At 38.8% G+C, this 27,359-nt stretch overlaps 2 protein-coding genes across 2 annotated transcripts in view; both read left to right on the top strand.

Moving 5' to 3' along the window:
- The first annotated feature begins 7,015 nt into the window (after positions 1-7,015).
- On the top strand, positions 7,016-8,797 carry LOC119770403. The gene has a single exon (XM_038265214.1). It carries the CDS (start codon positions 7,016-7,018, stop codon positions 8,795-8,797), a length of 1,782 nt encoding a protein of 593 aa, XP_038121142.1.
- Positions 8,798-19,977: 11,180 nt separating this feature from the next.
- LOC6038638 (homeotic protein ocelliless) overlaps positions 19,978-27,359 on the top strand; it is a 35,346-nt gene continuing 27,964 nt past the window's right edge. The window contains 1 exon segment of the mRNA XM_038248413.1: positions 19,978-20,616. The gene's annotated coding sequence lies outside the window, so the exon portion shown is untranslated.

Here is a 27,359-nt window from a genome sequence, read left to right as displayed (position 1 = left end):
CACAGTGGGGTGTTGTGTCAACACAGGTCACCGTAATAATAATGATGATGATGGATGGAGATTTTATTGGACAATGGGTTTAGCCCTTACTGTACTCACTCAATTAGCTACCTGAATTTACCGTTGAACCGTTGCAAAAACCATGCATTTTTTTAAATTAGCAGATGAATCCAAACTAATTGAATACCATTCCAAATTAGTTAATTTTGAATCTTTTGTATTGTGTTGAATGAACTTATTCAAACTTATTTTCGGGAAAGCAAATTTTTCTTAATCTCTCATCTCATCATAAACATGTTTGAAATATAACTATTTGGATCGTTTGTTCAATCGATCAATCGATTCTCCATTAACAATTGCAGTGTTATGAAAAGTAGTTTTTGGATCAATTTGTTGTTTTTAAGTGTATTTGCTCAAAACTATTAATACAACTAAAAAAACAATGTAATTATGTTGCAAGTGGCAGGATGAGATCAGAGTGTCAAAAAACCGAATAAAAGTTCCTTAAGATAATGATCGTTATTAATCAACCAACCTGTTCAGTCACGGTTCAAATCACCTATCCATCAGTTATGACATCCAACAGGAAAATATTATGATTTTAAGTGTTTTATAATGCCTTGCATTCCAATTTTCCACCGTGGCACATCTCTCTAATCACACCTGAATGGGATCAAATTCATTCTACTTGCGAGCTTATACGCACGGCATGGCTACCGGACACATGCCAGCAACTGCTCCCCACGTGTTACATTGCGCTGGACCCAAGGCTGAACCATCGCAGGAATTTAAAGCCCAGTGGTTGGGTCTGGTCGGTCATCATCATCATCACCATCACCGGTTCGTTATTGTTCGCGATCCGGAGCTAGATTTATTTGGTGCAACGGTGGCCATTCTTGCGCTAACGAACCAAAGAATGAGGACCTCTAAAAATCGTAAATTAATCCTCCAACTTATGTAAATGTTAGTGTGTGTGAATATATGTGCATCGAATGTGGTTGAAATCACCGTTGGTGCGTGTATTTTGACACGCCTCTCCTCTCCAGAGATCCAGCGTAATGCAGTAGCTTTCTAATTTGTTTGTTTCACGTCAGGAACCACCTTCGGAAAGTACAATCGTGCCGAACATCGTCAAGACAACACACTCAACAGAGAGCGCGAGAGCTTAGCATTTGAGGTCATTGTGCAAGCTTTTGCGATTCATCATCAACAGCCGCAACATCCAGAAGCTATGGCAACAACTTTTTGGCTGGCCAGCATGTGCCCTTTTGTTGCAAAGAGAGAGAGAGCTGATTAACGGCATTAATCAGCCAAGTGGTAATTTATCACGCCACACCACGGCCAAGCAATGTTCGACGGTTGGGAAGTTTGGGAATCGCAAAAATAAAAATCCTTTAATTTCGTCTTGATTTTTTTTCTTTCTTCACTTTCGTGTTCTTTGGTCGTGATGAAGATAAACGCCTTTGTTTTGCTCTGGAGGATCAAATGTGGTGGCAACATTTCGTCGCTGTCGTGCTATCTTCTCGCACGTGCATTTTGGGCCAAATTGAGTTAAGAACGCCAATATGTGCAGCTCACAATATTTCACCTTTTCCAATCCTGAGATATTTAATAAAAACCAAAAATTCTCCGTGCATTGTTGTAACTCTTTGTGTGAAAGTTGTTTCAATCAGATCGTGCTATTTTGACACGCCCTGAAAATTGATGTTTTTGGCCAAAGTGATTTCAGGTCAGAACGCGTTTGACACCCTTACAAGCCCGACTACCGTTAACATTTTTAATTGTAACTCGGGTCTCCGGCAACCAAATTCCACTTCGGGACAATGCATAGAATGGTCAACAAAACAAAACATTAATACGCGTTTTTCTCGGAACGTCATGAAGCGACATGCGAAGAAATAGCACTACAGCGTTGATTTGGTAAACAGCTAAGGGACCATCTATAAACCACCTTAAGGGGGTAATGGCGATTGTCCACGATGAAGCACGATGGAGATTTTTTTGTATGGAGAATTGTCCACGAACGGGGGGTTCGAGATTCTTAAAACACGAATGGTCCCTACACATACAGTTTCGTTTTTGTGTACATTGCGAGCATAAGTTATCTGTGGCGAATCGGGACACATGAAAATTATATTGTTATTTTCCAATATGTTTCATCGAGAAATTATCTAAATCAGCAAAACCAGACTAAATGCCCAAATTTAAGCATTCAAACTTTTAAAAATCTGTTTTGCCTTCCTCATCTCAATGAGAAAAGGCTATAAAATCACTCGAAAAGTGAACTTTTTCATTTGACCTCGTAGACCCACCTTCACGTTTATCAACAAATGTCTGTGCGTGTGTATGTCTGTAAGTTCGTGCACCCGATTATCTCCGGATTGGCTGAACCGATTTGACCCGTTTTGGTCTCATTCGATCCGTCTTGGGGTCCCACAAGACCCTAGTTAATATTATGATGTTTAGAAAAGTACTTCAAACGTTATGCTAAAACACGATTTTAGCTAAACTTCGGAAGATTGTAAAAAGGCTGGCTTTTTAAAAAAAAACCTGTCATGCTATATATTGTTAGAAAGATATTTGAAAGAATTTTCCAATGTGTTCAAAAGATTGAATATCGTGGACAATTGTCCATACAAAAATCTCCATCGTGCTTCATCGTGGACAATCGCCATACCCCTTAAGTGTCCACGTGGTTTATGGATGGTCCCTATGGTGTTTTTCTAAAGCTTTATAAAGTTCCAGTACGCACCTTCTAAGGAAAAGGTGACAAGAAACAGCTTTACAAATGGCAAAACAAAAGAGAGGAAGCAAATTCATGAGACTTTTCTACACTTTCTCTGTCATGCTTTCGAAACCACTGCTGCCCACTTGAAATTTTTCTTGACCTGTTCGTTTTGCTTCGCTTCGCGAGGAGACGGTGATTTAAGCGAATTGCAGACTGGATTTTGTCATGTGATGTGATGATTGTCTAGGCCCAAGTTGCCTGAGAATCGATAATTGGGAATAGAACCAATTCCACCAGAACCAGATTCTCACCAACATGACAGCCGTCCATTGTCGGTCGCTCCCATCTCCAACACGCAACAGAGACAAGAAAGGGATTTGAAAGTCGGGATCTTTTTAAGAGGACATGGGTTTCATCCTCAAAGCAAGGGTAAGCGAATGGTTCTGGGTTCGATTCCCATCTGCTCCCAACGAAAAGGTTAAGAACACAGAAATTTGAAATGATAAATATTTGAACGAAAAATCAAAGTCGCTCTAGGCAAGGTTCAATTCCCCCTCTTTTGGATTGGTAAGAAAAAATGTTAACCACTAGGCCATGAAGACTTAGTGAGCTTGAACTGGAATTAAGAATACTGTTACAGAGAGCGAGTTGTGGCGCTATAGCCACGGCAAATAGTGTCCAGGTCATTCGAGGAAATAAAATGTCCCATCCCAGAGGATCCCGGAGTACCAAACCTTTCTTATCTTGTGCTCCCAACGAATAAACCAAATCTCAGAGCGTATGGTGGTGTGTCCTCACTAGGTACCCAGAATGTGAGGCTTTTTTCAAAACCTCGCTCCACAAGCTGAATATTGTTTCTGACCTATTTTTGGACTCTGGGCCAAATATGAGCAAAATCGGTCATCATTTACCCACGGTGCGCTACTTCCATCCAAATATTCCCAAAAGTAAGATTCTTATTGAAAATTTAATGCTTTATAACTTTGTAGAACATACCAAAGCTGTAAAACTCGATCCTGAAAAGTATTCTAATGCAATGGTGCACTACAAATGTTAATAAATGACAAGAAAAGGATCCCTTCGAAAGATTGGCTGCGCTACACAAAGAAAAATCATTGTGATATTACATCTGGAAAGGGTACATCTTTTATGTAAAAAAATGTGTAATTTTACCTCTGAAAATGTGTATTTTTACCAATATTATGGTGTAATGTCACTGAGTTAAATTACATCGAGTAGTGCGGTACCTGTGGGGACGTGCAGTCCTGTTTTTTCGTGTTATTTTCCATCTCTCGAGTGCATGGGGTGATTGGTTTTCTTCTTCTTCTTCTTTTTTCATTTTTTTAGTTCGCGCGTTTGTTGGCCGATAAGTTTTTTGGTTCTCTTTATATAGTTTTCGATAGAAACGATCCGATTTTTGTTTTTTGAGACAAGCAAGTCGTATTGCTGGCATATCATCTACCAAGATGAATCCTGACCTTCCCTTTCCTTCCCCTACTAACACAATTCCCCCACTTCCCGTGATGCTTGAAGGAGATGCTGTGGATTCAACGGTCTCATGCGGTGTCAACAGGTATAGAGCGACAAACTCTGTGTCTGATGAGTCTGCAACTTCAACTATCGGACTAACATTCCTACCTTTGTTGAACTGCATCTCCTTGGGGGGGGGCGCCGGTATTGACTTGAAGCAGAGATCTTCAGGGGTTATACAGTGAGGATGATTAGCTCCCACTAATCATCTGTTGGTTCATTGTGTAACTTCAGCTGATCCGTCAATAACGGAGTAGCAGCTCATTGGCAGTCAACCATGCTCATGCTGCTCATGCTCATGCTCACAAGCAAGTCGTATTGCTGGATTAAGTCCTTTCCATATCATCGATGATCGGAAGGCACCTCGACGAATATGTTGATATAAAATCATCTTAATGAATGAAGCCCTTCCTACATCACCGTTGACCGGAAGGCACGCCGACGGAGAATATCTGGACAATCGCGGTCGAATTAATACTATATTTAAATCTCTAAATAGCTATCTTTCCGCAGCCGGCTGCCTAAGATTTTTAGAATTTCAACCGATAAACAAATTGCTTATGGCCGCATCACCTATCACAGTGAATCCTGACCTCATACCCATCTTACTAACCCCTCAAAACTCATGTGATACTTTGTCGGAGACGCAGCCGATTTAGCGGTCCCATCACTCAAGTATCGGCTAACATTCCCATCCACTTCCCCGTGTCTTACCTCTGGTCGTGGCCGGCGTCGGTATTGATCAGCACGATAGGGAGGGATATCACTGCGAAGAATTTTACGCGCGTTAATACGACTGCAGGAAAATGGTGCCACATGACAACCGCTGAACAAATTGTTGGCTGTTGTCAAAAGTTGCCATGAGTTTTCAGCTGACTTTATGGAAAATTTTCAAAACAAGCCAATTTGACAACCAAATCAACGTAGAATTTCAGTTTAACTTGCTTATTTTTACACCGCGGTATTTGGGCGGCTATAATCTACAGATTGTCTAAGGGAAACAGATTGGTCGATGCAAAATGAATCGGCATTGACAACGTATGTTTTGCCCTTTGCAACACTGCCAGTTTTGCCAGTTGGTGTCCAGCGCGTTTGGATCTGTCAAACATTGGCCAATCTGTTTCCCCTAGACAATCTGTACTATTATCTCCTATCACTGATTACGGGTTTTGATTGATATTTTTCGGTGATTAATAAATGCTGCGTTTAATTTGTTTACGTTTCGGCCTACTCGTTTTTTTCGGCCATCCTCAGAACTGTAAAAATTTTATTACAAAAAACACATAGTCATTACATTCTTCGTCAAAATTTAACACAAAAAACCACTTACACAAATCTACGACTGTTCCCTACCACTAGTCGAACTCTTCTGACGTGTACGTTCTTTACCTACGTCTGATTTAACCCCACACCCCCCCTCGATCGACGACGCTACACTTGTGTTAGTGTGGGCTGCAAACCGTAAGTCCCGCAGTTTGTTTACAACCCCAGTGTAGACGTTGGACATCGCTGTGGATTCTCTCTGGAGATTCACCGTGCTCCCTTCTCTCAGCTTGATGTGTACCATTTCGGCCGCCTTTCTGTTTCGCTCTTTCTCCACTCTTTCTAAAATCTTCGTGTTGGCATAATCGAACTGGTGGCCGCGTTCGATCGCGTGTTGGGTGAGTCCCGTCCCTCCCGTGTTGAGTCGTACGGAACAACCGTTTCTCGAGTACTGTGATGTTTGGCCAATGTACTCCATCCCACAGGCGCCGCAGGGGACGCTGTACACCACGTTTTGCTGTCGCATTTTTGGGATTTTATCCTTCAATTTGGTAAAAACGGCCTCCCTCACCTTGTCCATCGGCTTGAACGCTGCAACGATTCCATGCTTCCTCAGCACCTTGCCGATCTTCTCGCTCAGGTGCGGGATGTACGGGAGAGACGCAAACTTCTCTCCTGGCTCCAATCCTCTCGCCACGTGGTCTAGCGAGTTGTACAGCGCGTCCACTCGTTCTCTCTGCAGCTGTTTGACGAAACACGTGGGGTAGTTGTTGGCACGGAGGATGTCATGCACAGTGCTCAGGCTTTTCTCACGGTGCTCGACGTCCTTTAGCGCGCGGTCAAGAAGAGCAATCACCGTGTTCTTTTTGTGCGCGTATGGACTTTCTGAGTTGAAGTCCAGGTAGCGCCCGGTTTTGTTTTGGGAACCATGACTTGAAATTTTTCACCACTTCTTTCCAGAGTCAGGTCCAGAAAACGCAATTTCTTTTCGTTCTCCTTTTCCACAGTGAACTTCAAGCTACTGTGAAAACTATTGAACACCTGCATTACCTCATCTATCTCCTCCTCTCTCCCCACCACCAAGCAATCATCAACATACCGTTTGTAGAGTGCGAGAGTGATGTTCTTCTCCTTCAGCTTCGCGATTCCCTCTCTCTCCAATTTCTCCAGTACTACGCTCGAACCCACTGGTGAGAGCGGGAGCCCATGGGGACACCAAAACATTGCGTGTACAGTTGTTGTTCGTACTGGAAAAACGATGATCGTAGGACAATTTCTAGCGCTGTCTTAAAACTGCCCCACGGGATGGTTGTGTACCTCCGTACCTCGTTCCACCTCTCCTGCACGCCGTCCACGATCTTGTCTACCGGGACGTTTGTGTACAGCGAAACGACATCTAGGGAGTACATGACATAGCCTTCTGGAACGCGAAACTTCGCGATCTCCTCAGCGAATTCGAAGCTGTTTCTGACGTGATATTCTGTTTTCCCGACGATGTTGTTGAGAATACCAGTCAAAAAGCAGCAGGATGTTTACATCACCAAGGCGGACAAGGGCAACAAAACAGTGGTGATTGCTGCCAAGGAGTACAAGGAAAAAATGCAACAGCTTGTAAATGACACCACCACATACAAACGTACCCGCGCGAACCCAACCACCAAAACGCGCGAAGGTCTAAACAAGCTTGTGGAAGAATGGGGGAACGAAGGACACATCGATGAGAAAACGAGAAAGAAATTGTTTATCCCAATGTGCTGCTCAACGCCAAGAATCTATGGCCTCCCCAAAATCCACAAGGTGGGCCGCCCTCTGAGGCCGGTAGTCTCCACAATCGGTTCGGTCACCTATGCGATGGCGAAGTTTTTGACTGGTATTCTCAACAACATCGTCGGGAAAACAGAATATCACGTCAGAAACAGCTTCGAATTCGCTGAGGAGATCGCGAAGTTTCGCGTTCCAGAAGGCTATGTCATGTACTCCCTAGATGTCGTTTCGCTGTACACAAACGTCCCGGTAGACAAGATCGTGGACGGCGTGCAGGAGAGGTGGAACGAGGTACGGAGGTACACAACCATCCCGTGGGGCAGTTTTAAGACAGCGCTAGAAATTGTCCTACGATCATCGTTTTTCCAGTACGAACAACAACTGTACACGCAATGTTTTGGTGTCCCCATGGGCTCCCCGCTCTCACCAGTGGGTTCGAGCGTAGTACTGGAGAAATTGGAGAGAGAGGGAATCGCGAAGCTGAAGGAGAAGAACATCACTCTCGCACTCTACAAACGGTATGTTGATGATTGCTTGGTGGTGGGGAGAGAGGAGGAGATAGATGAGGTAATGCAGGTGTTCAATAGTTTTCACAGTAGCTTGAAGTTCACTGTGGAAAAGGAGAACGAAAAGAAATTGCGTTTTCTGGACCTGACTCTGGAAAGAAGTGGTGAAAAAATTTCCAAGTCATGGTTCCCAAAACAAAAAACCGGGCGCTACCTGGACTTCAACTCAGAAAGTCCATACGCGCACAAAAAGAACACGGTGATTGCTCTTCTTGACCGCGCGCTAAAGCTCTCGGACGTCGAGCACCGTGAGAAAAGCCTGAGCACTGTGCATGACATCCTCCGTGCCAACAACTACCCCACGTGTTTCGTCAAACAGCTGCAGAGAGAACGAGTGGACGCGCTGTACAACTCGCTAGACCACGTGGCGAGAGGATTGGAGCCAGGAGAGAAGTTTGCGTCTCTCCCATACATCCCGCACCTGAGCGAGAAGATCGGCAAGGTGCTGAGAAAGCATGGAATCGTTGCAGCGTTCAAGCCGATGGACAAGGTGAGGGAGGCCGTTTTTACCAAATTGAAGGATAAAATCCCAAAAATGCGACAGCAAAACGTGGTGTACAGCGTCCCCTGCGGCGCCTGTGGGATGGAGTACATTGGCCAAACATCACAGTACCTCGAGAAACGGTTGAGCCAACACCAAAGTTCCGTACGACTCAACACGGGAGGGACGGGACTCACCCAACACGCGATCGAACGCGGCCACCAGTTCGATTATGCCAACACGAAGATTTTAGAAAGAGTGGAGAAAGAGCGAAACAGAAAGGCGGCCGAAATGGTACACATCAAGCTGAGAGAAGGGAGCACGGTGAATCTCCAGAGAGAATCCACAGCGATGTCCAACGTCTACACTGGGGTTGTAAACAAACTGCGGGACTTACGGTTTGCAGCCCACACTAACACAAGTGTAGCGTCGTCGATCGAGGGTGTGGGGTTAAATCAGACGTAGGTAAAGAACGTACACGTCAGAAGAGTTCGACTAGTGGTAGGGAACAGTCGTAGATTTGTGTAAGTGGTTTTTTGTGTTAAATTTTGACGAAGAATGTAATGACTATGTGTTTTTTGTAATAAAATTTTTACAGTTCTGAGGATGGCCGAAAAAAACGAGTAGGCCGAAACGTAAACAAATTAAACGCAGCATTTATTAATCACCGAAAAATATCAATCAAAACCCGTAATCATAAAAATAACGGTGATCAAAAATAGTCCAAAAAAAATCTCCTATCACTCACAGCGATGGAGAAACTTGATTTTATCTCGCAATATGCAATACACAAATTAATGACAAAACGCGCCCGTAGTCAATATGGCATATTTATTCTCTTTCAAACTTTGGGAACCTAAAGCAGCGATTCTACTAATATTAGCGAATAAAGAATGCATGCAAGACTCTAACACGATCACAAAGCTCCACGAACAGCGACACAAAAAAGAAATGAATATTAACACGAAAAAACAGGACTGCGCGTCTCCACAGGCAGCTTCAAAAAGTCAGATTTTGATTAAAACAATGTTAAGTGGCACAAGTTTTGTGGAATTGAATTATAAACGTGTACAAATTAGAAAAATAAATATATCTTAACCTAGAAAATTTGCAAAATAGGATATTTGTCCCTATTTTGGGCCTAGTACCTTTTTTGGGTCTACCAAATTTAATTAAACGAAATTGTGCATTTCACCAAATCGAGCAGGAATCTGTCACTTGATAATGATACATGCAGTCATTATCTTCATTTTGGTGGGCAAGAATAATTCACTTTTTCCTCCTAAATTAGAAATAAAGCAATAAAAATAGCACTCTTAATTTTTTTTCTTGGCAAATCGCTAGTTGCCCATTAGGTCGCAAATTTTCACCATTTTTGCTTACCGCTTGTTGACACTCAGCGTCACGGCTTTCATCGCTCAGCACACAGTGTCTTGCGAACCTTCGTGGTGAACGGACACTAGAGCTGCGGTATTTTTTACTACCTATGCTCAGAGTTTTTTCAAAACAAAATTCACAGTCTTTTTAAAGACTACCTGAGTTATTTTCCAAAATTCTAAACAGTCTTTTCAAGACTAACCCCGCCTGAAATTTTGTTGTATTTTACAAACGAAGCCATCTTTTTAAGAGAACTTTGCTTGCAAAATGCGTCAAAACAAAGGTAAACGCAAATCTTCTGAAGATTTGGTCGTTACGTCGGTGAAGCGTTTGAACGCTAAACCGGCTAACGGAAACAGAAAAAGAAAACAGCCTCTTCTGAGGTCTGATTCTGATTCTGAATGTGAGGTCAATCCTCCAATTCCATTGACAAACAGTTTCGGTGTTTTATCCGAAACTGATGACAAGAACCTTCTTCTCGTACTGAGCCTTCTGCCGTCGAGAAACGAGTAAAGGCTCCGCCAATTGTTGTGACTTCCGTCTCCGATTTGGCCAGCTTTCGAACGCAACTGAAGAATTGCAAGGAAACTTGCAATTTGAAGGTTTCGTTCCAGCTTGGTCGAAGAGGAGAATGTCGCTTGTTGACGGAATCTTTACAAGATCACCAAACTTTTGTTGGTTATTTGAAAACCACAAACACAATTTCTACACGTATGAGACCAAGAATGCTCGGCCATTCAAGGCGGTCTTGAAAGGTCTCTCCAACGACTTGTCGGTGGATGAGATCAAAAACGAACTTAAGGTGTTGCTTGGCTTTGCCCCATCCCAAGTAATACCAATGAAGAAAAAATCAAACGGGAATATTTCTCGCTTTGGTTTGACTTCACAATTTTATCTGATTCATTTCAACAGAAATGAAATCAACAATTTGAAACTTTTGGACAAAGTTCAGTTTTTGTTCCATGTACGGGTAAAGTGGGAGCATTTTAAGAAACATGGCGGTAATGGCCAGAATCTGACCCAGTGCCGGCGTTGCCAGGCATTCGGTCACGGTACTGATCATTGCGCCATGGTTCCAAAATGCATGGTTTGCGGGGATTCTTCTCACGACAAGGACAATTGTCCCGTGAAAGAAGTCACCCAATTTAAATGTGCAAATTGTGGTGGAAATCACAAATCAAATTTCTGGGATTGCCCCATCAGAAAAAGGTTTTGGATTCTCGTGCTAAGCATCAGCCGAAATCCAAACCGAAATTTTCTCAAAGTCAGGTTGTACCTGCATCTTTAAATCAAACGTTCGTGCTGTCTCACTCGAACAATTCTAGAAATACCCCTACCGTGGAAAAGTTAGGTAACAACAATGGCATTTCTTATGCTAACGTCGTTTCGGGTTCATCCACGAATTTTAAATCCTCTACCAATCTTTCTGAAATTGGGCAGGTACCTCAAATCTCATTTGAAAATTTTTCTGCTGGCAACGCTTTGGGATCTTCTGATCTCGGCGATGTTACGTTTGAAAAATGACTTTTTGCAAAACTCACTGTTTGGTTTGATTCAAACAATGAGTAATGCTACATCCATGATGGAAGCAATCCAGATTGGATTAAAATTTGCGAATGATGTTGTTCTTACCCTGAAGTTTAATCATGGATCTAAGTAATTCCATCAATATTATGAATTTTAATGCTCGCTCTTTAAAAGCGAAAGAAAATGAATTTTTCAACTTTTACGAGTTCATAACGTGCATGTTGCTGTTATAACCGAAACATTTTTAAAAACTGGCACTTATTTGAAAAGTGATCCAGATTATAAAGTTATAACTAATAACCGAATGAATCGAAATGGCGGTGGAGTTGCAATAGTTATCCACCGTAGTATGACTTATAGCACGTTACGTGACTTTAAGTTAAAAGTTATTGAAAGTTTGGGCATTGAACTTGAAACTTCTTTTGGGAAAATTATGATTGCAGCTGCATATTTGCCATTCCAATGCACTGGGGAAAATAAAAATTATTTCAAAGGGGATTTGAATAAACTTACTCGGCATAGATCTCGATTTTTGATCATCGGTGATTTTAATGCCAAACACCAATCTTGGAATAATTAAAGTAAATTCCAATGGTAAAATTCTATTCAGAGATTGCACTTCTGGTCTTTATTCGGTTTTATACCCGAATGGGCCAACTTGCTTTTCTTCTGTTAGAAATCCATCAACAATTGATTTGGTGTTGACAAATCAAAGTCAGTATTGTGGTCCTTTAGTGACTCATGCTGATTTTGATTCTGATCACCTTCCAGTAACTTTTTCACTTTCTCATGAAGCAGTTACCAGACCCAATAGTTCTGTGTTTAATTACCACAAAGCTAATTGGGACAGGTATCAGCATCATATTGAGAATAATTTAAATCATGATTTTGTTTTAGAAACCAAAGCTGATATTGATTCAGCCTTGGAATCTTTAACTAATGCAATTTTGGATGCTAGGAATATTGCTATTCCTAAAGTCCAAGTCAAATTTGATTCTCCCATTATTGATGACGATCTTCAGCTTCTGATTCGTCTGAAAAATGTTCGCCGAAGACAGTATCAACGTTCTCGTGATCCTGCACTGAAGCGAATTCAAAAGATTTGCAAAAGGTTATTGACCACAGATTCACTCTCCTGCGAAATGAAAAGTTCGCAAGAGATGTCGAACAAATTAAACCTTATTCCAAACCTTTTGGAAACTTTCAAAGGTTCTTAAGAAACCTCAAAACCCATCCCTTCTTTAAAAGATGGTGATAATATTCTATTAACTAATGGGGAAAAAGCTCAAAAACTTGCTCAGCAGTTTGAGAGTGCTCATAATTTCAACTTGAATGTTTTGAGTCCTATTGAAAATCAAATTTCAATAGAATTTCAGAATATTGTTGAACAAGAATTTTCATCAGATGAAGTTTTTAATACGGATCTGAATGAAATAAAATCTATTATCAAAAAATTTAAAAATATGAAAGCCCCTGGTGAGGATGGCATTTTTTACATTTTAATTAAAAAATTACCAGAAGCAACTTTAAGTTGCTTGGTCAAAATTTTCAACAAATGTTTTGATTTGGCATATTTTCCCAGTAGTTGGAAAAATGCCAAAGTAATTCCGATTTTGAAACCGGATAAAAATCCTGCTGAAGCCTCAAGCTATCGGCCCATTAGTTTGCTTTCATCTATTAGTAAATTATTCGAAAGAATAATTCTTAATAGAATGATGACGCACATTAATGAAAATTCAATTTTCGCTGATGAGCAGTTTGGATTTCGCCTTGGGCATTCAACTACTCATCAGTTGTTGAGAGTTTCAAATTTAATTCGAAGCAACAAATCTGAGGGCTATTCTACTGGCGCTGCTCTTCTAGACATAGAAAAAGCATTTGACAGTGTTTGGCATAAAGGTTTGATTGCGAAATTGAAAAGGTTTAATTTTCCGATTTATATCGTGAAAATTATTCAAAATTATTTGACGGATCGTACTCTGCAGGTATGTTATCAGAATAGCAAATCTGATCAACTACCTGTACGTGCTGGCGTCCCTCAAGGAAGCATTTTGGGTCCAATTTTATACAATATTTTTACTTCTGACTTGCCTGATTTGCCCCAGGATGTCAGAAATCACTTTTGCTGATGACACAAGCATCTCCGCCAAAGGCAGAAGCCTTCGTGTCATCACAAGAAGATTACAAAAAGCTTGGATATTTTCAATTCTTATTTGAAAGAATGGAAAATTACTCCAAATGCTGCAAAACTCAACTTATTATTTTCCCTCACAAACCAAGGGCTGATTTTCTTAAACCAAAAAGTCATCACATTATAAAGATGAATGAGGTAAATTTAAAGTGGGAGGATCAAGTGAAATATCTTGGACTTGGTTTTGACAAAACCTTACTTACAAGGATCACATTGAAAGTATCCAGGTTAAATGTAACAAATATATTAAATGTTTGTATCCACTTATAAACAGGAATTCTAGACTTTGTCTCAAGAATAAACTGTTAATTTATAAACAAATTTTCAGACCTGCCATGCTTTATGCTGTGCCGATCTGGACAAGCTGTTGCTTAACCAGGAAGAAAAAACTTCAGAGGATTCAGAACAAAATTCTGAAAATGATTCTGAAACTTCCTCCTGGTTCAGCACCAGTGAACTTCATCAATTAGCCGAAGTTGACACTTTGGATGTTATGTCCAATAAGATAATTGATGCATTTCGACAAAAATCATTGCAGTCTTCAGCTGCATTGATCCGTTCTTTATATAGTTTATAAGTTAGTTTTAAGGTATCCCTTTTCCCTTTTGTACATGTAGGACCTCCTACATTTGAAATCACTGAATAGCGAAAGCTACAATATTTCATGAATAAATGAAAGTTGCTAGTATTTAAAATTGAGGTGAAAAGTCATCGTTTGTGATTGGACACTCAATAATATTTTAACTGAATGAATGTACATGGAAAAGAAATTTGAATAAATATAAATTAAAAAAAAAAAAAAAATCGCTCAGCACACGAATGAGAGCCGTCTCCAAAATCTCCAATCACCGTCAATATTTTTGTTTGTTTTTGCACAATCCCGTTGCAAAAACAATCACTAAACTGGCACCAAAATAATAAAATAACTGGTTAAAGTTACTTCATCCATTTCGAAGAGCGGCTCTATATTCAGTACATTTGACACTTCTACAAATTGTGACAGTGTGTGTGTGCTTTTCACCAGTTACAGTCTCTCTGGCATATAACGGGCTTGTTGTTTGGCTACGCTACAAATGATTAATTATGTTTAAAACTCGCAAAGAATGATATAAATCATGTCCAAACAAATGATATAAATCATGCTCGTAATGCAAGTGAAATCAATCGTTCTAATGTTGATTTGTGACTTAAAACATCACAATGATTGAGCATGATTGTCAACCGAATTTGTGCGGCTGTACTGTACGAACTGGGGCTGAACCGTGCGTCAAAAAGTTCGCCACGTGCTTCGAAATTTCAAACAATCAGAAAGTAGACCGAACAAACAAACACTGGTAATCAGTATTATACATATTACTATGGATACACGAAGTGTGTTATCTTGGTTGAACTCAAAAGTCCCATGCAAATTATAAAAGCAAACTGAAAAATGTGTAATGCCGATTCTCAGTGTACGGGCGCACTCCCAGTCAACTCAATCGGAATTCCGAAACGGAATTCAATTCGAATCGTTTATGTATTTCGTTTCAAACGCAATAACCGGTACGTACACGGAATCGGTTGTTGCGTTTGAAACGGAAAACGTAAACGATTCGAATTGAATTCCGTTTCAGAATTCCGATTGAGTTAACTGGGCTGTTTTGTCGACCAAAAGAAAAAAAGTAAAAAAAGATAAACAGAAAAATCAGGAACACAATTCACGTGTTTTTTCAGGAATTTATCGTTTAAATTGCGGAAAATTTGAAAATCAAAAACCCAAACAATGATTTGTTATGGGCTACCATTTGACAGCTAGTGTTTTTGTTGTGGGCTCTCATTTGACAACCGTGCTAATGTCGTGTGTTGTCAGTTTGCTTTGGTCGGAATAAGGTTTCCATCCCCCCCGAAAATATGCACAAAATTGGTCGTATGCTAGAAGCAATATCCCCTAAATAGAGACAAAATTGTTTTAGTTTCTCGGGCTTATAAAGAACTATAAAGTATTTTCGTCAAAAATGTGATTAAGTAAGAGCATAAGCATTAAAAAAACTTATTCATGTTATACAAGCAAGGCTGGCTACAGCAGCCTTTGAGAATACATCAAATAAAAAGTGCCCTCCTCTTAGTAGGCCCAAAATAGGGACACATACCCTATTTCAAGCTGTCAAATTGCTTATAAGCTCTCTACACGGAGAAAAAAGCGTTCCGAAAATCGTGAACAATGTGCCACGAAATCTGGAACAAGGTGATATTCCACGGTATGAAAACGTACCATGAACAATTTCCATGAACAATAAGCAAATCGTGAACAGGTGTTCACGAAAAATCGTAACGCCAGCAGCATAACACTTGGCTTGTTATCGAAATCATGAACACTGTTCACGATTTCAGGGGAAAACGTGGGAATGTGTTCACGATTTGAAGAACACTTTTTAAATGTGAAAAAAAGGATTTGGATCTTATAAAAAATGTTATTTAAAAGTTTTAAGCATATCAGTTTTTAACTAATAATTTTGGTAAGAAGCCGTAACTTACTGTGACGGCGGCTTAGGGATTGCCTCTATTTTTAAAGACCAAAAAGAATTAAATCAACCCATTTACGGTCATTATATTCAAACTTAACACCATGAAATTTAGTAGAGTGTAGTTAAAATGCGACTGTTCAGTTTGAATGTTCAGTCCAGAATGTATTTCGTTTATCAAATTGTTAAAAGGTAACTTAGATTGTCTTCAATCTTCAAATATTCCAGGCTTCTTCGATTCGGTATTTCTTCAATTATTATGTTTAAAAACGTAACGTAACGCTTCTTTACAATCGTGAACTTTAGTTCATGATTTTTATCACTTTTGTTCATGAAAACGTAGTTTTTTGTTCACACAATCGTGCACGAGTTCACGATTACATGAACAAATATTTTACGCAAAAACGTGCACATTTGTTCACGATTTTCGGAACGCTTTTTTCTCCGTGTAGTGCTCGTCCTGAACTCATATATTCAAGATCAACATCACCTGGTATTGAAAATGTGTTCAAGATATCTTCAAAATCAATAGAGGCGGTACGATGTGTTTTTCAGATTCAGCTTTTTCAAGTTGAGTTTGTTTAAATTATTCCTGGACATATATTTCGTCGCAATAAATCTTCGAATTGTAGATTAACGCCTACCGTATGCTCGTAGAACTCTAACTTGGCATATAGTGCAATTGACTTTAACTTTTGCGGATTAGTCGCATCCTACCAATTAAGCTAATATTTCAACCGAACAAATTTTCCGCCTGAAGAATTTCTGCCTTCCTCTGAATATCTGAAAGCTATTATCGTCTGCATCATTATCGAGCCTATTGTCCTGGCTTTCCTAGTCAACCGCAGTGGACAGAAAAGGTAATTTAGTTAAGCTACAATCTTTTGCCGCAACACACTACCCGAAATACTTGGGTGCAATAAAGTCATCTCAGCTCTCGTTCTGGTAGTGGGCGTACGATATGAAGTTTATGGCAGGTATATTTTTTTGGTTTTACCGACCAAGGTAGTTAATTTAACTTACACTCAATAGTGACGCTTTAACGAGTCTTTTGATTGTTGAAAGCGATTTTACCTGTAATAACTAGGTGGGGAAAACTTGACTCCGAAGTTCGAATAATTGCACTTGTGACATTTATTTGATTTAAAAATTCAAACAATAAAATCAATTCTCAGCAAAATAAAATAAATGCATTTACTGGCGAGAATCAATTAGTATTTTCAACGAAACAATGAGGGGAGGCTCACTTAATAATACAACACATTTAATCGTAAAATATGATTTATTTCTGCAAGCTCAGCAAAATGAAAGCAGAAAAACACACAAAAATTTCCGAGGGGCCAGCATACTGCTGCTGCTGGTGCTGACGCCTCAAAAGATGCCCTGGGACGAGGAGAAAGTTCTCCAAAATTGAATATAATGGGAACCATCCATTATTAATTAAAACAGCAGCTTTTCAGGTGTATGCGCCTCGGGCAATTGAGCAAAAAGCACCGAGCAAAAGCGACGTTCATTGGATGCGGTTGTCATGAGTGTAAATATATTTCATGAAAATTGTGCGGTGTTGAAACCGCATGGAAACCAGTGTATGGGTCAGATAGGGTAAATGTGAAAAATTTAAACTAAAAAGTAACTAAAAAAACGAAACACAGAATACCCAGGAAGATATGAACGGGAACCAAACCGAGGCACCATAACATCGTAATCAATAATTTGAAAAATACCCCTTTTTACCCCTTAAAGGGTAAATTACTTGTTAAATTATCAAATAAAAAAAAAAAAAACAAAAATCATCCGACTTCAAATTTTTATATCTCAATCAGTTTTTGACCTATTTTCCCTTCAAAAAGATTTGCACAATATTCTAAAATTGGCTCATACCAACCCATACAAGTTTTTTCAACATTTATGTAACCCCTCAAATAAGGTGAATGCCTCAACATAGAGCATATGATCAGAATCATCCATCCATTACAGCCAAGACTTATTTTTTCGAAGGACTCGGAAAAACTTCATTTCGGATAATCGAATCACAGAACACGAATTTTATGTTAAAAGAAATATAATTTGATAAAAAACGAAAAAGTTTTTTTTTGTCATGACTCGATTACAATGACCTACAAAAAAAAGACTGCGCAGGCTCAACTCGAAACTTTGAGGTCTCCGAAAACACGTGCACATACCAAAGGATTTTTTTTCCAAAGTTTGTATGGAAAATTCGACACTGTCTAAAAAAAAATGAAAAATTAAAAGTACACGTGTTTCCGGTAAAGTTCTAAAGATCTTAAGTACCATACAAACCTCCGGATATCCAAAACTTCGGATAATCGGGGCTTCCGATAATCGAGTCTGGACTGTATTGAAATTCCTAAGGGCGAAATGATGGAATTAATGTTCTTGGGACAAAAAAAAAAGTTTTAAGGACATAATTATCGAACAAAAACTTCAATTTTTATCCGCTTCGGATTGACAGGTCTTTTTTTCTAGTGACGTGTTATTTTCAGTGAAATATCTACAACACACCACTGTTACCAGAATTAAGATCCCTTCAAAATAGGCCCCAAAATCAATAAATTTTTTTTCAATAAACTCCAAAACTTCAATGGAAATACGAGTGAAATCAGCTGAAATCATTTTAAAATGCATCCTCCTGCATTGAGAATCATTTTTTTTAAACTACTAATTGCAAAGCAACTGAACGCTTCTTCCTCCCCTGTAGATTCAGAATTGTGTGAACCCACTTCAAAGAATCATCTCTGCGGTAAACTTTACACAATAGGCCTGGCCGCATTAACGTTAGCGATGTTTCAATGCATTCTAATGCAATGGCGCACTACAAATATTAATAAAAAAATGACAAGAAATGGTAGGTGTAATCTAACCTATGGCTTTCTTCAGGATCCCTTCGAAAGATTGGCTGCGTTAGGGTTTGATAAGATTAGATTGGACAAGAAAATTAATAGTTATTTATTGTCACTCTACATTAAATCAGAAATCAAAAATTTTAGGCATTCAATCATCTTTTAAACCGAAATGCTAAACGTTCTCAAGGAAGACTGTATGTTTAAGAAAAAATATTTTTGAGTTGTAAACTTTTACTACAGATTGACTTCACCCGTTGACTTTCTGCGCCTTCTATTGTTGTTGTTTAGCAAAGGAGCAATTTCCTTGTCCAGATCATTAGGCAGATTGCGGTCCGCAATATTTTCACCACAAGGGGCGTGGAAGCAGCAGTTCAACTCGACTCGGGACACTATTTTATTGCTCACAGTATTCGCTGTGAGGTACCCTGAAACCATCCCTTTTACCTATCTGGGTTCAATTTTACCTGAAGTTTGCCCATGGCCCATACCACTTTTGTCCAACCCGGGGCCATCCTCCACAGCATTTGCAGGATTGAAATTATTGATTTTTCTCCCTCTGACGAAATTCCGAAACGCTGTCCTCCAATTAACGATTGAAAAATCTAATTATCGAGAAGCAGCAAATTTCTAATTTCTACTCCCGGCAGAAAAGTATTGCAGAGCCTGAAAAAAAACTTTCCCCTGAGCATTTCCCGTTGAATTTTACTTACATTTGCCCCGCTTTTTGTTCAAACTCCCTTCTACTCAAAATTGATTTTCCTCATCGGGACGAGAAAAGGTGCGCGCGTATCATTTTCACTCCCAAAATCGCTCAGCGAAGAAACTCTCTCCCGAATTTCTCTCTCTCTCTCTCACGAGCTTTGCTGAGAGAATAAGACAAGACAAAAGACTTGAATTCTTGCCAACACACCAACACATGCTCATAACGCGAAAGCAGGCAAAACCGGGTCTCAAAAACGTTGGAATCAACAAGAAGTTGGTTAAATAGAAAAGGGAGAGGGAGCTAGCTCGAACGCTGTGAAGCGAGCGAGACAACTAGCTGAACGCACGGGTTTGAGAGAGTGTTAGTGCCAACTGGATGGTTTGCGCTGAGAAAGTATTCGTGAGAGAACAACTCGTCTCTTGGAACCTTTCATTGAAAAGTTATGAGGTATGGTTTGTTTTTCTACTTAGTTAGATATAAACATTCGTAAGGAGTACATGTGCACAGCGGATTAACATTAATTATAATTTTTATTGTTGTTTGTTTAATTAATAACAATAATAGGTGTAGTGCGTATCGCGCGCGCGAGGCCAGTTTTGTACGAGAGTTGGAAAACCACGAGTAATACAGTGTCCGTGACCGCGCACCGAGCTTGACACGAGTCCCGCCGCGGCTGATCCGGCTTAAACGTCACACCGGATTTGCTCCGACGTCGCGAGAGAACAGCTGATTAAATCCGCAGTGGATCTTCCAGTACGTGTCATCGATCGATAACCCAACATTGTTAAAGGGTTGTCAGCGTCCGAAATCTATTAACCGTGACACTTGGGATAAAGTAAACAATAGAGCAGGAAGACCTAATAGATGAGGATCACGTCGCGATCGCAGTGAGTGAGAAACGATCCAGAGTGATCTTTGATGACAACAATTGGAGTTTGTGTAAGAGATCGTTCAGTGAGCTGGTGAGTTGTAGTCGTGAATGACACCAAGTGATTCGTGAACGGAAGATCGGTGTGATTAGTGAGAATTGTTGTTGTTTTAGTCATCATTATCATCTGTACCGTGTGATCAACAGTCGTGAAGATTTTTTCCTTCGGAGAGCTGCATTCGTCGATCGGGAGGTGAGTGATCTTTTTGGATATCTACTTAATTTTTAAGCCACGTGGTAAGTTCCCGACGGGAGCAAAAAACGATTCAATAAGTAAGGATTCAGATTTACAGTATGTAAAAAAAGTATTTACACCCCTTGGGCACAATACACTTTTTGTGATGAAACATGTTAACAATTTAAAGTTTGACAGAAACCTAGTACTACGTTTTGTTCAGAAACTCATGAACATTTCGCTACAAAAAGCTCATGAAAAGATGATTTCTATAAAAAGTTATATAACAAATACTATTACAGAAATCAAAAAGGGTGCAAAAAAAGTTTGTACACCTTTCGAAAAAAAGTTTGTACACCTTTCGTGTTATACCCACTCCTAAATGTTCATTAAGCAATTCTATGGTAATACATTGACATTTAGTTCAATTAAAAGTTTGCAAAATTTAGCTTAAATAAGTTGTAATTTACAGAGTTATATAAACTTTTATACTAAGTAGTTAAGTTGGAAGGATGTTTTTGATCGCAAAAATTACAGATTTGATCAAATTAAGTTCTGCAAAGTTCTAGAATCATCTAGACATCCTAACAAATCATTGGAAAGAAGAATGATTGGTTGAGTTAGGCCCGAGAACCAGCGAGTTGAATTTACCGTTCCACCTTTTTTGGAGCCTTGGCCGTTGGAATGTTAATCAGTATGTTTTCAAAAACAAAAGGTTGCATTGCCTTTAGAAAGTATGTGAGTACATAAATTTGTGAAAAACAAGATTTTTTTTCCACATTTTCCAATAACATGTATGACGTGTCACAAGTGTGCACAATCGTTTTGATGATAAATTGGTCTATGTCACAAGTGTGTATTGCGATATCCGGGAAACGGAAGCGAGTTTCCAAAATCGGGTTAAAGCATCTTGTAGCATTTGTTAAGTATAGCAAAACGTCATCATTAACTCATTTTCGACCAAAATGGTCTATGTCACAAGATAGCACACAGCTGACGAATTGTTGAAAATTACTTTGGCTCAGAAGTATGAAGTTCGTGACTTACACGGAGAAAAAAGAGTTCCCAAAATCGTGAACAAGTGTTCATGAAAATGGGAACCTCGAACAAAGTGTTCAAATCCCATGGTACGATTTTGAAAAACGTACCATGAAATTTTAACACTTTGTTCGTGGTTCCCATTTTCATGAATGCTTGTTCACGATTTTAGGAACTCTTTTTTCTCCGTGTAGTAAAAACTTCATCATTTTCCCAAACTAGCTTTGTCATGCAACGATCAATATCAGATCTGCACTCTACTACAGTACTAGACTGCATTTTCTTGGCCACCTCATTTGATTGTGATGCAGATAGGACATTTTTAAAAGTTACTACTCAGAGCTTATTCGTTTGATGGGCGAAATTTATGTGTATGTAACGTCATGATTCGAAATCCGGACACTTAGTAGCATATCATTTTTGTTATAGCTGCCAAAAAATCATATAATAAGCTGGAAATGTAGAAATATCATCAGGACGTAGTATAAACAGTCAGTTTCAAGAAAATGCATGCAAAATAGGTCTTAAATGAAAGTTTTTTGAAAGAATTCATTTAATAACACAGTTTTGACATTCATAATGCGAACATTGACATTCATAATGCGAACTTATATCCAAATAATTGATAAAACAAGATGAAGTGTCCGGATTTCGAAGCGGCCGGGAATTCGATTTTTTTGAGAAATTTTTTATTTTTTAGAAATCGTAATTGATACCACTACAGTCCTATATGAAAATTTAGATTTTTTTCTGCTATGTCGTCAATATAAATCGTAAGGGCAAGTTTTTCTATAGAATTATCTTGTATAAGTATTTAAGTATATTTATGTTTTCATCAAAACTGGCTTCAGTTTTGCAAATTCATGCACTTACAAAGCTTTAAAGGTACATTGACCAAAGCTTTTGCAACTAGATTTCTGATACACACATTTTAGTATTCTCAAAACTACGAGAACTTTCGAAATATATTTTCTTATTCATCTCCTTAAGTACTACCTACCAAATTATTCACAACAAAGTTTAACAAATTTTACAATCAGATTACTTCAGGATTGGGTCCGTAAATTTGACAATTTTGGAATAAGAAGACAAAAGGTTGGCGTGCACCCTTAATTTAGGAAGATAGAAGGAATCAAACATTTCAATTGCAAGTGAGCCTATCAACATTATAATTATTGACTTTCGATTATCCTTGGTTTTTAATGTTGTAAACAGCCTATTTGCATTTATGCTTTTAGCTGACAATCAATAATAACATTAATTATTTTCGTCTCAGTACACTTATTAAAATTCCTAAGTTGCAAAAACTTTCAGGTGTTCTTTCTCAGTCATTCCATTGCAACGTATCATTTCTAAATATATTTTGACATTAAAATGGTAAAGATCGTTGATTTGTTTTTTGTGTACTTTAATATCAAACGTTTTGCATTATAAGTTTATTTGTGTTCATTTATATCTTTTTTTAAATAATTATAAAAATATCCAGATATTCCTAAAATACTCATTTTGATTATTTGTTCCAGTCTCAAGTAGTTGCCAGCAATATGAACATTGAAATTTGTTGTATAAAATTTCTTTAATTCAGTAATTGTTTGAAAACCACTTTCATGAAAAATAATTGTGGAAAACAAATGTTTGGAATATCTTTGATTTGGATTTTTGATTGATTTTATTGATTTTCGTTTGCCTCATATGGCAGTTATTTATGACATTCATTTAAATTTGAGCACTTCACAAGTATCTCCCTAACGTTACATTTCAGTTGAGGATTACTGAAAGATATAAAACTATTATTTTGCTATATATTGTATAGTTGTACAAACTGCTACAAACATATGTTTAATCTGCTGATCTTATCTAGAATTTTCTTCTAAATTAAATATATTTCCTTATCATTAGTTCTTTATAGAAAGGGATAAGTTGATCGTAATTAAAAAGGGATTTTTTATAACTCTCTTGACGACAAAGAAACTTCCTTCGCTAAATTACACCACTTTCGTTTGCTTTACTTTTACAAACATCCCTTTTCCGCTGTCCAAAGTTTGTTAAATTTTCCCATCACCAACAATACAGGGCAGGATACGATCACCTGTTAAAATATTTCCTCCTTCAACCCGAAATCTGGAAAAAAGTTCTCACAACCCTCGTTTCCCGGTCCACGCACACCGGACAATACTCCCAAAAAGTGTCAGAAACCCATTCAATAGGCAATTCTTTCTACTCGCAACGTATTGTTGTACGGAATATTCATTGAGGCAATCACGTCAGAGTCCCGAAACCTGCGCCCCCACGATCCGTTTTTCAGAAACATTCTTCAGCCACTTCCTCTTGATTCAGAACCCCGTCTCTTGACTTTGCTTTGGTAAAATATTTATTACGTTCCCGGGGAAGCGAAGCTAGAAAGATCTTCGTCTACCTCAGGTTCCCTCTTTGACTCGAACTTTTTGAGGAACGTGTGACTCACAATAGACATTACACCTTCGACTCTATACCTGACTCGGGGAGAACTCTGTTCTGGTTTCTACTGATTTTAGCTTTACACTCCGTTGTCTAGAAATGGTGGATTTGAATTTTGATTGAAAAATGTTATTTTTATCAAATGTTTATCAATATTTCCAAATTTCTGTGAAAATTCTCCCAACATTTGGTATTTTTGAAGTTATTAAAACAAAAGCATTTTCCAAACAACTGAGTGTACAATCAATGAAATATCAATCAGATATCACTGCCGGCCCCGTTCCGTGTGACCATCGACGTTCGACGTCCGTTCGCTCCGGTTCGGACCCGTCGGTTAGTTTCACACTTTTCAAAAATTATATGACTTTGATTTCCTCCTTTCCTCCCGTCAATCGGTGCTCCAAACCAGAGTAGAGTGAAGGTTCATTCATAAAAAAATATCGTTGAGCAGCAGGCCCGAAATCGCTTGGAATGCTGCGTGGTCGCTCGACTTTTCGAATCGTCTGTGAGGGGCCTCTCATTGTCAAGATTGATCGAGACCACGAGTTCGTTACTTCGTTTTAGGAGGGACTACAGAAACGGGGGGCGGGGGGGGGTCCAACGAGGGGTGAGACCTCAAACAACTTGACGGGTCGCAAACGGTTGAGTCGCGTTGTTGTTGGACCAAGCTGAACTGGGTTTGGACGCCGTTGTGGGCTTTTGTTTGGGATGGAAATGTGTTTTACCAATGTTTGACAGACCGGTTGCCAATTAGGGCACCAGTATTGCCACCGGATTGATGTTTACCGCGCCTGAGCACAATTCAGTATTGAGGCTTTGAATGAGACACGATCACGACGCGTTGAAAATGGTCGCCTCGCAAAAAGCACTCTGTAGAAATATGGTAAACTTGATTTTTTGCAGGTTAAAAAACCTCAAAAATAGAGCTCATCTTTAACAAGAAGCTTTTAAATTCTAATAAATCTCGGTTGACCTTTGAAAATATTATTTCTTTTGTATTACTTAAAAAATACACTTAACTAATGGTTAACAACTTCTTTGAAATAAGTTTTTTTTAGTTGATGTTATGCATTCTAAAGAATTTCGTTGTAATTTTGGCAAATTTCAATTTGCTAGAATAATGTTCAAGTGAAAAAGAATACTGGGGTTAAATATTATTATATTACAGAAATTATTGTCTTTTGAGCACTCATCTATAAAAAAATGCTAAAAGTTTAATTGTTGGTTAATGGTTTCCAAATTGATTTATATTGATGTTTTACGAAATAGTTAAAAATTTATGTACAAGACTATGTAAAGGAAATTTCTGTAATCGATTTTCCTATTATGACTGCCGAAAACATTTTTTTTTTTGCAAAACTTTTAATAGAAACTTGTTTGCCCAATTTCTATTGATCTACCCATTCAGAGTCAGGACAGCTGCTTTAAAAAGCTGTATACTTGAAAAGTGAAATGCCCGATGAAATTAGATGGTCTTCTACTATTTCGTGTATCGTCGAACAGAAAAAAATTATTGAAAAATGCTGGAAAATTATTTTTAAAGTACAAATACTCCAGCAGAAAGGTGTTCAAAAGATTTGAAAAGGAATCTTTAATCATATTAATCTAAGTAAAAATTTAAATCGATTCATCAAGCATTTAAATTTGAGGAATCTTTGAAAACATTTCCATGTATGATCATGAGAAGTTTGTGTTTCTAAATAACAATTTTAAGAACATTAACATACTTTCTTGAATCAAAAACATTTACCTAGAAAAAAAATCTAAAACAGCTTTATGAAGATGTTTTAAGATCGAATAGAGATTCTTTCAGATTAATAGGATACTCTTTCAAGTCGAATACAATTGCTCGTCTTCCTAAAATGCAGAAAAATTAGGCATAATTGAATCAACAAAACATTTATTATTCAGTTCGATGGTTTAATGTATCAAAACACTGTTATACTTTAAGCAATGTTAAATTCCGTGCAAAATATTCTTTGATTAAAATGCAGATAACATATGTTTTTTATCGCTTCGCTTCGCTAGGAGACGGTGATTTTAGCGGATTGCAGACTGGATTTTCGACATGTGGTGTGATGATTGTCTAAGCCCAAGTTGCCTAGGAATCGATAATTGGGAATAGAACCAATTCCACCTGAACCAGATTCTCACCACCATGGCAGCCGTCCATTGCCGGCCGCTCCCATCTCCACCGCGCACCAGGGACAAGCAAAAGGGAATTGGAAGACGGGAAGTGTTGATGCTCCACTTTTTTAAGAGTATTAAGGGAAAATCTCCACGGTATCCTCAAGTAAGTTTCGCTTGGAGTTGGACGGTTTTTTTGGGAAGGTGAATGGTCTGAGGAGCCACCCTAGGCGAGTGGTAACGACCTTTGGCATTGTTGTTCGAATTCTTCGTGTGTTCTCATTTCTAATGGGAATGCTTTCAATTCTTCTCATCTCTTATTGGATGAATTCTATCAGTCGCCCAGGCTATTTATAGCGAGGTATTTTTAGATTCAATTTCAACTGCGCTTGCAATCTTGCATATGTTTTTTATCTGTATTAAAGTAGATAAAGTGAGAAAGTATTTTACTCGGTAGAATCCTCGGGAATATGTTTTGGTACAAAAATGTAGCCAAAAGAGTTCTTTAAGTTTAGAAGTTTTAAACAGTTATTTTATTTGCCGGGACCTGTGGTGTAGGGGTAAGCGTGGTTGCCTCTCACCCAGTCGGCCTGGGTTTGATCCCAGAAGGTCCCGGTGGCATTTTTCGAGACGAGATTTGTCTAATCACGCCTTCCGTCGGACGGAAAGTAAATGTTGGCCTCGGTCTAACCTAAAAAGGTTAGGTCGTTAGCTCAGTCCAGGTGCAGGAGTCGTCTCCCTGGGTGCTGTCTCGGTGGAGTCGCTAGTAGGCAGTTGGACTAACAATCCAAAGGTCGTCAGTTCGAATCCCGGGGTAGATGGAAGCTAAGGTGTAAAAAGAGGTTTGCAATTGCCTCAACAATCAAGCCTTCGGACACTTAGTTTCGGAATCTCGCAATCGAGAACGCCAAGGCAATGCTGTAGAGCGAATAATTTGATTTGATTTGATTTTTTTTATTTTCCAATACTTTGAACAGTGAATATTTCGTGAAAGTACATTTTATAAGCTAATCCAAGACAAATAATTCGAAAATATTAAATAACAATGCATGCTACGATTTCTAGGCGTTTCATAACTTTTACCTTCAACACACGTGACATGAAATTCCATGCTCCGATTTGTTGCTTCGGTTGCTGTT

The sequence above is a fragment of the Culex quinquefasciatus genome, chromosome 1 (assembly GCF_015732765.1).
Source record: "Culex quinquefasciatus strain JHB chromosome 1, VPISU_Cqui_1.0_pri_paternal, whole genome shotgun sequence".
NCBI classification, from domain to species: Eukaryota; Metazoa; Arthropoda; class Insecta; order Diptera; family Culicidae; genus Culex; species Culex quinquefasciatus.
The sequence above is the reverse complement of the archived record's forward strand: the minus strand, read 5'-3'. Positions and strand labels throughout refer to the sequence as shown.

What these genes read in the sequence shown, in the direction of transcription:
- LOC119770403 (XM_038265214.1), top strand. Translation starts at nt 7,016, where the DNA reads ATGTTGTTGAGAATACCAGTCAAAAAGCAGCAGGATGTTTACATCACC.